Below are 12,612 nucleotides of genomic sequence, written 5' to 3'. Positions count from 1 at the left end.
CAAATAACATGGGTTTGAACTGCATAGGTCCACTTATCCATGGATTTTTTGCGTAAATATAAATGTGTTTTCTCTAGCTTACTTTATTGTAAGATTATAATATATAATACATATAATGTACAAAATGTGTATTAATCAACTGCTTGTATTATTGATAAGCTTTAACATGGGTGTGTTTATATTCACATGTTGTTACCATATTGTAGATTATGATAGTGTTTCCTGATTTCTTCCCCTTAACATTATATCATAAACACCTTCACATATCACTTAAAATATCTTTGTAATAAATTTCAATGACTAATATTCCATTACAGTGGATATTTATACTGTATTTCTGTTGTTAAAATGTTGAGTGAATATTTTTGTTTACAAAGCTTTGTCACCATTTTAGTTTTCTTAACAGTAATTCAAACAAGGGAAATTACTGAGTGTAAAGTGATATGAACATTTAACACTTTGTAGATCGTCAGATTGCTTTGTATGGAGTTCTGATTTAGAGTCCAACCAGAGCTATAGTATATTAACATGTAATGGTTTAATGTCCTGAGTTGTAGAGGTACAGCTCTTCTTCTAATTGACCCATTTTGGACATGAGATCCCAAACTCCGTATATTTTACAGTGACCTTCTGGTGGAAAAAATCAGTAGATGTATCTAATTTATTACCTCTAAAATCTTTTATTTAACCAGTGGACAGTCATTTGGGCAATCTCAGTATCACATGATAGTTTTGGAAACCTTAGGTCTAAAAGAATGGTATTTTCACCATTAAATTTTACTATATCTGCTTAGTAAAAACACAGCTTTCTTGGGGAACCTTACTTGTGCTTCTAAACTCTACACCTGTCAGTCACTAGGGAGCAGTGAGTTTTATTTAGATTCAACATTTGAGCAACCATCATTTTAACACCTGCATCTAATATTAGGCAAAATGAAACCGACGAATGCCTCTTTCTCTGCCTACATTATGAACTAGACAGTTGACAGAGTTGGGATTGCAGCTAGAACATAATCTCCTCTTTCTTATACATGGAGTCCAAAGCTGATGAGAAGCTTATCAGGCAGACCCCCTCAAAATGGGAAAAAATTGTCAGCTTGTAAATGTGAGTGGCCAACGTAGCCCAATATAGAGAAAGACAGGTGTTTTTGAAAATGAAGAAGTCTGCCCTGCTAAATATTTTCATTATCATTAATGAAAAGACATCAAAAGAAAAAAATGGAATTTCAACTAGAGAGCCCTGTGGCTCAAAGGTCAGCCAGAGTAAACAAGAACTCCTATAAAAAGCCATTTACATTCCCTTCATACAAGATTTATTTATGAGGGATCCTTCCAGCAAAGAGTCTGACTGAGACTAAAGACTGTTTGGCCAGGATGTCCTGACTGGGCAACATTCAGAACATGTGATCAGTGCATGATCCTAGAAGCCATTCACAAGGTCTTTGCTCTGGAATGCCTTGGCCTTTGCTTCCCTTCCTCCTACCTCATGACATTTACCAGATACATCGATCCCCCCCACTACCATTATCTGATCACTTGGGGTGACCCTTTGGAAACCATAAGAAAAAAGTGAGTATAGCATCAATTTTTCTTGGTGAGAGTATTGTAGAGTTCCAGTGTTGTCTTTCATTCTGGCTCTTTTTCATTCAGCATGTCTTCACTGCAGTCAGTCAGGCTACATGTCTGGCACTCTGGGTATTTTGGTGCAAAGTAGCCTCAGTGGGTCATTAAACAAGAATAGGAGTGAGACCTGAGCATATCTTTGCTACATGATTTCAAAGGGTCCTTCACAGACCACCAGATGCCTGGTCTCTAAGGCATATTCCATCAGAAACCCTGAATTGAAATTCTTTTTCAGCCCCCTAGAGGGCATCCAAACCATCATGATGCTTCAGGGATTCTATTTTCTTCTGTTTAGTCAGAGTCCCCAAAACATTAATTCACATTGTCAATACTAGATTTATTAAGTTGAAAGGAACTTGATTTAGATGTTTTTGTTTATAAATGATCCAATACTGTTATCTAGAATGAACAGTAATTTATTTTAACAACCCAAGGTTTCCATAATCCTTATTTTTCCATTACAGTGTGATAAAATGATATTGAATACAGCCAAAAACTTACCATCTGTCTTTTTTTTTTTTTTTAATTTTTTTTTTAATGTTTTATTTATTTCTAGGAGAGAGAGAGAGAGAGAGAGACAGCGTGAGCAGGGGAGGGTCAGAGAGAGAGGGAGTCACAGACCGAAACAGGCTCCAGGCTCTGAGCTGGCAGTCAGCACAGAGCCCGACGCAGGGCTCGAACCCACGAACCGCGAGATCATGACCTAAGCGAAAGTCGGACGCTTAACCGACTAAGCCACCCAGGCGCCCCTCATCTGTCTTATTATTAAAAGGCGTCTTCTGTTTTTTTTTTTTTAAGGCATCTTCTCAGTACATAGTTAATATCCTCCCAAAAATTGTCTTCTACCATTGTATTTCTAAGTTTTGCTGCTGACTTATTTTTACCTAGATTTTCTTCACTTTTTTTGTTTTGTTTTGTTTTGTTTTCTATAAATAGTCCCTGTTTATAAGTCATTATCATATCTGGGGACTTATACCTCTGGCTGTCCGGATTATGGAAATGACCCATCTTTCTGCCTCTACCCTTTTTTCTTTTTTCTTTTTTAATATTTATTTATTTTTGAGAGAGAGAGCAAGCAGGTAGGGGCAGAGAGAGAAGGAGAGAAGAATCCCAAGCAGGCTCCTTGCCATCAGCACAGAGCCTGACACAGGGCTTGAGTTCATGAGCTGTGAGATTATGACCTGAGCCAGGACAGAATCAAGAGTCAGGACGTTTAACTGATTAAGGCACCCAGGTACCCCTTTGCTTCTCTCCTTTCTTATATTGCAGTTCCCAACTGCTTTCTACCTCCCTTCCTGTCTTATTCCTCTTGCCCTGCTCCTAGCCCTTGGGTGCTTCCTTTAGCTCTCACACAGGTGTTAGGAGAGAAGCCTCTGATCCTTGCTCCTGTATCCACCAAAGTAAGAGAGAGAAGAAGTATGTGGAAGAGCCGTCTTCTCAGGGCCAGAGATGGGAAGGATTTTTCTATAGAGATTAGTACAGCCCTGGAAAGTTCATTCAGTTTTTATTTGCAGCGTCGTTGTGGTTATTTTCCTGTGGGCTGTAAGGTATCAAGCTTCCATTTACATCATCTCATATCTGTAAGAAAATATGTTTGCAAACTAGCGTGTGCCTTTTAACTTTTTGATTTGCCCTGTATGTATTAACTATAAAAGAGAACTTTGGGGGCGCCTGGGTGGCACAGTTGGTTAAGCATCCAGCTTCAGCTCAGGTCATGATTTTGCAGTTTGTGGGTTCAAGCTCCACATTGGGCTCTGTGCTCACAGCTCAGAGCCTGCAGCCTGCTTCAGATTCCTTGTCTTCTCTCTCTCTCTCAAAAATAAATAAACATTTTTAAACATTTTTAAGAGGACTTTTGGGGCGCCTGGGTGGCTCAGTCAGTTAAGTGTCCGACTTTGGCTCAGGTCATGATCTCACAGTTTGTGGGTTCAAGCCCCGCATCGGGCTCTGTGCTGACAGCTCAGAGCCTATTTCAGATTCTGTTTCTCCCTCTCTCTCTGCCCGTCCCCTGCTCATGCTCTGTCTTTCTCTGTATCAAAAATAAATAAACATTTAAAAAATTTTTTTAACTTTTAAGACTTTTAGAAGTTAAATAAAATTATGAAATAACTTGATAATATAATTTAAGGATAAACTAGTAGAGCATTAGTGAGAGTATAGAACTTTTGGAATCCTGCCTTATAACAGGCCTGCAGACATACTTTATTATCATGCCTGCCTCTAGGAACCTTGTGTTTACCTAATTGCAAATAGTGGACAGATTTCTACTAGGACGAGCACAGGTTAGTGATTAACAAGGAGGCTTATTTCAAAATAATTCCTTCACTGATACTCATGTTTACTGTTGATATGTCATCACTTAGTCACTTCAGCTATATTCAGAGCGTCCTCATTTTATAGTCCAGGAAATAGACCTTCAGTAGTCAAATGACTTTATCAAGAATGAACAGCCCTTGAGAGCATCCTAATATCACTGTTTCCTTTTTTTTTTTTTTTTTTTTTTAACCAACAGAATAGAAATTCATTTTACATTGGGATTTAGTACCTCTATGCCATATCTGAAATTTGAGTTGCCTGCTCTTCGGACTGAGCCAGCCTGGCACCCCTATATTATAATATTTTTTAATCTTTTCTATTCCTTTTATTTATTTCTGTAATGCGGTCCGATCCACCAAACTGGTTTCATGATCAGTAATAGGTGTGACCTGCAATTTGAATAACACTGGTCTAAATGAATTTCTAGTTGCACTCTTCATTTTAGTCATAAAGAAAAGGGATTAGCAGCTTGATTGGAAGGACTGTAAAGTTTGCTTACCAGTATAATGCCATCCTTTTCCCTCAAATTTTCTAGAAAATAACCTCATGTGGCAGGAACATGAAAATGCAAGATAATCTTAAAATGTATGCAAGAATTGGGTTCAACCCGACCCCGAATTGTATGTGCATACATAGATAAATCTTGTGGCCCAGGTTTGCTCACTGTGATCTGGCACAGTCCTTGGTCCTAGAAGGTATTCAGTAAATATTTGTTGTCTGAATGAATGATAGTGGCACCTACTGGTTTATTTGCAATTCTGGATTTCATTAAAAGGATGAAAGATGTAAAGGAAAACTAAGACAACTACCTCTGATTATTTCTATGTAAGGGCTACATTGCCATTCGTTAAAAAGTACTTTAATTCTAGCCTATCTTTATAGATTGATAATAAGTTCAACTTAATAATAGAAGGTATGACCTGGGTCTTGATCTTGACCTCAGGTCATTTTTCTGGAACTGAGTTTATTCATCTGAAAATGAGTGCTTTGGGAATTATAATCATTAGTTCCCAAATTACTGGAAGTCATGATTTTGGGGGGAAGCACCAGGGAATATTGATTTATTTGTCCCCTCTTTATGAACCAGGAATGGTTTGACTTGTTTAAAATAGACTATTACATGACTGCTTCCATGATAACTTATATTTGTGTTATATTTCCTGTATGTTTATAAGTATATTACCTTTGAGTGTTAGTGGACAGCAGAAGTATATCTGCAAATTGGAAGATGACAACCATGGTTTTGATTTTTGTGTCATAGCACCTTGGTACAATGTGTCAGTAAATGTGGATCAGGCTTGGGTAACCCTTTCTAGCCCTAGATACTGTTCTGTATTCAGAACTCCCTGTCTTTTGTCACATGCCATTTTTCTTTTTTCAGTTTTCCCTCCTAACATGTCTACTTCCCTTTTCTGCAGGAATGACATCTTTGTGTTCCTGTTGAGCACACGAGCTGGAGGACTGGGTATCAATCTCACTGCTGCAGATACAGTAAGTAATGTGAGCACAGTATACCAGACATGCAGGTTCTCTACTATATATATGTTGTTCAGTCGGCGTTACCCTTTGCTTTATGTCACTTGTTTTTTGCCTCATTATGTTAAAAGACAGCAGTTGCGTTTTTTCTAGAACTAGGACATTCTAGCTTTCCTTCTGGACTTTTCTGTCCATTCTCTTAAAATAAATTTCTTACACGCTCATTCAACAGATACTTAGTGAATGCCAACTATGTGTCTAATACTGCCCTAAACACTTAGAGTACATCAGTGAATAAACTATATATATATATATCTGTCAATCCAACCAGATTGTTTTAGGACCTATAACTGAACAAATCAGAAATGATTTTTTTGTTATTCTTATGCCTTGGTTCTACCATGGGAAAAACTCATGCTTTATATCCCAAACTTTAAAAGGTGGTTGGAAAGTAATGAAATTGGTAATTTAAAAAATAAAGACGTTCTATCAAATTACCTATCCTTTCATACCCAGTCTTCTTGGAAGATACTTCAGTGACTGAAAGGGAAAAAAGTATTCCTTTTGAATCTCAGAATTATTCCTAGGATTCAAATATATATATATAATTTTTACTTATTTATTTTTTGAGAGAGAGAGAAAGAGAGTACAAGTGTGGGGGAGGGCCAGAGAGAGAGGAAAGAGAATCCCAAGCAGACTCTGTGCTATCAGTGCAGAGCCTGATATGGGGCTCAATCTTAGGAACCATGAGATCATGACCTAAGCTGAAATCAGGAGTCAGACACTTGACTGACTGAGCATCCAGGCACCCCCAAATGTATTTAATAACACTTTCATTAACCTTGAGACATAAAAATGAATAAATTGTTTTGTAGAAGGCATGACTGTAAAAATGTCATTTTATGTGGTTGTGGTGCCTCTCTGAAATACAGAACATGAATAGTCCCAGGAATAGAAGGAAGATGCAAACCCTGGAGAGTCCTGGAGAAATGAGGTGCGTGGAGGAAAGAGGCTTGAATAGACTCATAAGCTGCAGAACTAGAACCAGAGCCTGTGTTTCCTAGTGTCCACCCCTAGGCTGTGTCCGCTTTCTCCTTATTAACCATTATACCGTAAAACTGTCTGACCTTAAGAATGAAAAACTGATTCTGTAACAACACTAAATAGAATATCAACCATAGGACTCAGCTGTACCTTCCTTGGCATATAAACCTTAGCCACTTAACCAAGTTTGGACAAGGCTCCAGGACCAGAGGACCACTGAAAGCCTTGCTAGGTAGATGCTGTATCTAATCTGCAATTATCAGGCTTAGTTATCCTAAGGGAAGGCTGTCAGTAGTTGTAGTTGTGTTTTTGTGGGTTCCCTGAGGTGCTATCTCACTTGTGTCATATTAGATAGCAGAAATTTGGCTTTCTCTTTACTCTTTGGTTTTTCAGTGCTCTATTTTTCAAGCATTCCATACAACCCCAAGTGAATCATACTTCACTGTAAATGCAGGAGTCACCACTTTCTCCTAGTGGGTCTTTTGGACTCCAGTCTCAGCCTCTAGCCCCATATTTATTCTCTTGGTTTATTTATACCCTTCTTTATTAACCATGCCACTCCCTTTGCCTAAAACTCTTGAGGAAATCTTCATCATCTACAGGATAAAGGATAAACTCCTTTGCATGGCATACAAGACCCTTCATTTTGTGGCCTTTACCTTTCTTTCCAGTCTAATGGCTACATTAGTTCCCCCTTCCAAAATTGGTGTTCCATAAATAATGATTGACTTGTTTCCTGAACATACCATATTGTATCACACTGCTGCATGAACTGTTTCCTCAGCACCTCTTCTTCCACCTGGTAAACCTCAGTTTGTTCTTCAGAATCCCATTCATGATCAGGGATTGTTTTATATACACTGGTATAGTTTCTCTGATAAAGTGACACTTGAGCTGAGATCTGAAGAAAGTAAGGAAGCAAGCCAAGCATATATCTGGCAGAAGGAAGAGCATTCTAGGCAGAAGAGATAAGTGCAAAGCCCTGAGGTAAGAACATGCTTGACGTGATTAGGCAGTAGCAAACAGCTCTTTGTAGATGTGACAGAACGAATGAGGAGGAAAGGTTGTGAGATGGGTGTTGTGGAGCAGATCCTCTAAGGCTCAGTGGGCTCTAGTAAGAATTTTGAGATAGGAGGCCACTGGACGAATTTGAACAGAGGGGTAACATGATTTGGCTTGGGTTTTAAATGTGTCCCCTTGGCTTTGGGGGAGTGGGGTGGGAAGAGCTATAGGGAGAAAGGTAGCAGCAGGAAAGTCAGTTAGGAGTTAGACACAAGATGATGGTGACTTGGACAAGGATTGAAGCAGTGCAGATGGGGAGAAATAATAAGAATCTGCATTGGGGCGCCTGGGTGGCTTAGTCGGTTAAGCGTCCGACTTTCACTTGGGTCATGATCTCGCGGTTCGTGGGTTCGAGCCCCGCGTCGGGCTCTGTGCTGACTGCCAGCTCAGAGCCTGGAGCCTGTTTCGGTCTGTGACTCCCTCTCTCTCTCTGACCCTCCCCTGCTCACGCTGTCTCTCTCCCTCTCTCTCCTAGAAATAAATAAAACATTTAAAAAAAAGAAAAGAAAAGAAAATAATAAGAATCTGCATGTATTTTGAAGGCACTGCCATTGGGGTTGGCTATTACACTGGATGTGGGATGTATAGAAGGTGTCATGGAAAAACTCCAGGGGGTTTGACCTAGGCACCTGGAATGGTGGAGACACCAATTACTAATTAAGGAAAAGGTGAGGAGGAATGGGTTTAAGTGAGGAAGTCAAGAGTTTGGTTTGGGATATATTCAGGTCAAGATTTTTAGTAGACATTAAGGGACAAGGACACCCAGGCATCAGGGTCTGAAGTTCAGTAGAAAGATTGAGCCTAAAGATGTAGTTTTTAATCATCATGTCCTAGATGATATTTAAGATCATGAGGTTGGATGAGGTCATATAGGAAGTCTAGTATAAGTTTATGTGATTAAAATGCATTTCCCTTCTCAGCATGCTGATCTGAGGTTTGGTCTATGGTTTTTATAGTTCTAGTTGTTTATTTGCCTGGTCAAAAAAAAAAAAAAAAAGATTCGAGCAGGGAGATCTGTATTATGCTTCCAGTGTTTACAGTTTGCCCTGTGGAGGTAAAGAGATCCTGCCAGCCTCAAAGAACCAAAGTAGGCCTAACCCTGGGGCGCCTGGGTGGCTCAGCTGGTTAAGCATCTGACTTCAGCTTAGGTCTTGATCTCAGTGTCGGTGGGTTCAAGCCCCGCGTCAGGCTCTGTGCTGACAGCTAGCTCAGAACCTGGAGCTTCTTTCGGATTCTGTGTCTCCCTCTCTCTCTGACCCTCCCCTGCTCATGCTTTCTCTCTCTCTTTCTCTTTCTCTCTCTCTCTCTCTCTCAGATATTTAAAAAACAACAAAGTAGGCCTAGCCCATAGCTAGAGGAGCAGAAGTAGGAGTTCTCTTTTCATTCTAAGGGCTAGAGAAAAGCTCTGAATATTCTGAGTTCCCAATTCCAAAATAACTTACATTTAATTTTAAGAGGAGGGCTTGGGGACTCACATGTAAATTAGAACCTCCTGGAATACTTCTCAGTAAAATGAGACATTATTGAAATGAATTTCTGGTTATACTTGATGTGCAGTCAAGGGGTGTGTGTGTGTGTGTGTGTGTGTGTGTGCGCGCGCGCATGCACATTTGTGTGTTTGTGAGGGAGAGGGAGAGAGATTAGAGAAACAATAGGCTTAACTGCTTGCCTGGCATTCTTCCTTTGTGCTGAGATTTATTTAGCTTTGGAAGATCCCCCAGAACCATTTATGGACAAGGAAGAGGTTAGTCAGCCTAAAATGTCAGGAAAAACTTAATAATGTCTTATGATTGAGAATGCATATATAAACATGTTTTTGTCAACAGTGGGACTCTGGCCCGCTCTGTTAGTAAAAACATGATTTTAGCATGTGATTAATGGCCCCTTACTGTCTGTGTTGTTCTTTGTGTGTTCTTCCTGAAGTAGGCATCTCTTTGCATTTGACTGTCTTCAGTGAGGAGTTGTTATAAACCGTGCTATTTGTTTTGTTTCTGTGTAAGACCTGTTGTAAATGCTCACATGTAGAGAGAGAAGAGGGAGCTTTCCTTCCTTGGTAGCAGTGTGAGAATTCCTGTATGCCCTGAGACAACATGGGACAGCTTTCAGCCCTCTCATTCTGTTGGGTCAGAGTTTTACCCTCCAAGTGTTGGTCCAACTTTTTCTAGTTTCTCCTCTTGAATTTTTCCTGTTTTCTATTTCACTCCATCATCCCCTGAAACTCCCTGTCATTGACCTATAAAGTCAGGTGCCTCCACCCTCTCTCAGCTCTGACCTTGCCCCTCCCCCTATACCTGTCCAGCTTGGCATGTACAACTTCATGAAGGTGCTGTCCAGTGATGTATTTCCCCTTCGTCATTGCTGGGTCATGGGTTGTGGCCATGCATAGACTTGCTTTAATTTTACCTGGTAAGTTCTTACCCTTTAATTGTTAATTTGTTTTTCTCTGGAATGTCTCACTGAGCTCCATAAACCTGGTTACCAAATATAGGTGTCATCTCTTTCCCACTCTGGAGAGCATTGTCTCCCCCACCACCCCCACTTCATGTCATGGCTGATTCAGTGTTCATTTTATTGTCAGGTTAAGTAATAACCATATTATTTGCTTGGCTTTTCGTTCTCTCGTTCTTGTTTATGTTTTAACCTTAGAGCTTATACATACTTCATACTCTTTTTTTTCCTGGGTAAGTATTTTTCTTAATAGAACCTTACTTTGTTCCTGTCCTCCCAAATTCCCCACCTCTTTTAACTCACTTAAATGATAAATAGCCACTAAATGTGTAGGGGTGGTTTTGAAGTTAAATTGCAGACCTATCTCCTTAGCTTTAATCTTTTTACTATTTATGAGTTCAAAAAACCCCAAGTTGAATCATGTTTGGTTGCCACTGAGACTTCCAGGAAAAAATGTAGATGTTTGAGGAAGCACCTATAAAATGATTCATAATACAGAATTTCCCATTGTGAGTTGATGCTATACCATTGCCTCAGGCTTAGGTAACTAACTAAAGGTACTATCTTTTGGGTGTGACATCAGCTGTCATTTTCCACACGTGTAAATATTTTAGGTATGTTGGGCAAGTAGTGTTTCCTCCCAGTCCAGTTGGAGGCCTCCTTTTCATTAATTCTGTCTTCTCTTCCTTATTCTCTTTGAAAGTTTAAAGTAGATTTTCCAGAATTTTGCATATCCTATCAAATCTCCAAAATATCCTGTGGTCAGGTTTGCTATGCTCCTTTAAAAATGGCAAGCATTGTGTACTTTGAAATTTTAGGTCTGTGGACACTGTGGATTAACAGGAAAGTTTTCACACTGATTTTTTTTTTCCCTTTGGCAGGCAATTTGTATTTTTCTCCCCAAGGATTCTTAATGCTAAAAATTATGGGATTATACCTCATGTAAAACCAAGACAAAAGGAGTAGCATAAGAAAGAGCCACAGGAGATTTTATTATTATAAGCAAGAGCGTTGAAAATGCCAGTGCCTTTTGTTTATCTTCACTCAAAGTCTGAATTCTGCAGAGAATGTCAGAACTGCCTCCAATTTTAAAGGAGAGAACAAATAAATTACTTTGGAGTGAATCACTCTTCAGTTTAAATTTTTAGGTTTAACCTAGTGTTGATTAATCCCCTTACAGATTATAGTATCAGTTGACTAGTATTTATGGAATTCTACTTGGCAGCGATGGGTAGTATCTGTTCTACAGTAAGACTAGATAGGAAGTTTGTTTGTTTGTTTGTTTGTTTGTTTTCAAAAATAGGCTCCATACCCAGTGAGAGGCTTGAATTCATGACCCTGGATGGTATCAACAGTCAGGTGCTCTACCCACTGATCCAGCCAGATGCCACTAGATAGGGAGATTTTGAAAATAATACATGTGAAATAATTGGTTACCCGTGGAAGATAGTAATTAAGTGGGAACTTGGACCAGGATAGACAGTGCAAGGTAGTGTTAATAATGCAAGTTGTGGAGGCAGACTGTTAGGACTGTGAGCTCAGGCTAGTCTTTTCCTGATTTACAAGATGAAGGAAACACAGGTTTTTGTGAGAATTTAGTGAAATATGTATGCACACTAGTGCCAGATACATTGTAAGTGCTAAACAGATTGTAGTCATTATTATGTCTACTCGGAATCCATGAGGAATGGGCAAAAGGGACATTTTTATAAGCAAGAGAAATCAGGGAGGCTGGGGTGTCTGGCTGTCTCATTTGGTAGAGCATGAAACTCTTGATCTCAGGGTTGTGAGTTTAAGCCCCACAGGTGGGCATGGGGCCTACGAAAGAAAGAGAGAGAGAGGGAGGGAGGGAGGAAAGAAGGAAAGGGAGGAAAGAAAGAAAGAAAATAAATCAGGCCTTCCTGAAAGTGGGAAAATTGAACTGAACCTTTAAAGGACCAACACAGAAGAAGCGAGGGATTCCAGGCCAGAAAATCTGCTTGAGCAGAAAGTGGTGCAAACAAACATAAGTGAGGAATGCTGAGGAGACTTGTCTGACAAAAGGGAAGGGGCCCATTTATTTTAGAAAAGAAATAAGATGAAGTTAGTTGGCTCAGTATAGCAGAGTCTGAGTATTGAGGGGTATTTGGACTTGGTGTGTTACTACATAACTGGCACAGAGATGGAGTGGCCTACAGTGGTACCCAAAGTAGACTGAAGAAGTGAGAGACTGAGCTCTAGAAAGCCTGCTGGTCTGACGGCCACAGTGAGCAAGTAGTAGGTGGTAAGGGCCATTCCACAATAGGGACAGTGGACTGCAAAAAGGATTAGTTCATTTCTGAAGCAATGGATAGCTTTGGTGACTTTCTTCAATATAGGTGAGGGCACATGGGAGAGACCATTAAGGACCATTTGGAACTGGCTTTCTTTCAGGAGGTCCCCTGTATTCAATAGTAGCCTCAGGGCTGAGGACTTAGGAGTCTGGTAATTGTAGGATCACTTGTGGGATAGAGGAGAGGGGAGTACATTTTGTTGTCTGTTGTTTAGCAAACTAAAAGCAGCCAGAGTTCCCTTTGTAAACATTTCTTTGCTGAATTCAAGGGACAGGAAATAGGAGCTAGAGAATGCCAAGAAATCCATGCCTATCTCTCTTACCAAGGCAGG

At 39.8% G+C, this 12,612-nt stretch overlaps 1 protein-coding gene across 4 annotated transcripts in view; it reads left to right on the top strand.

The window, feature by feature from the left end:
- Positions 1 to 12,612, top strand: part of INO80 (INO80 complex ATPase subunit) — a 131,526-nt gene that overhangs the window by 109,374 nt on the left and 9,540 nt on the right. For all 4 annotated transcript variants that reach the window (XM_039232833.1, XM_039232831.1, XM_039232834.1 and 1 more), the window contains one exon: positions 5,358 to 5,430. In XM_039232833.1, coding sequence (XP_039088764.1) covers positions 5,358 to 5,430 — 73 coding nt within the window. The remainder of the gene's footprint in view (positions 1 to 5,357; positions 5,431 to 12,612) is intronic.

The sequence above is a fragment of the Hyaena hyaena genome, unplaced genomic scaffold (genome assembly GCF_003009895.1).
Source record: "Hyaena hyaena isolate Hyena2069 unplaced genomic scaffold, ASM300989v1 scaffold_70, whole genome shotgun sequence".
In the NCBI taxonomy this organism is placed as follows: Eukaryota; Metazoa; Chordata; class Mammalia; order Carnivora; family Hyaenidae; genus Hyaena; species Hyaena hyaena.
This window is presented reverse-complemented; position numbering and strand designations above follow the sequence as displayed.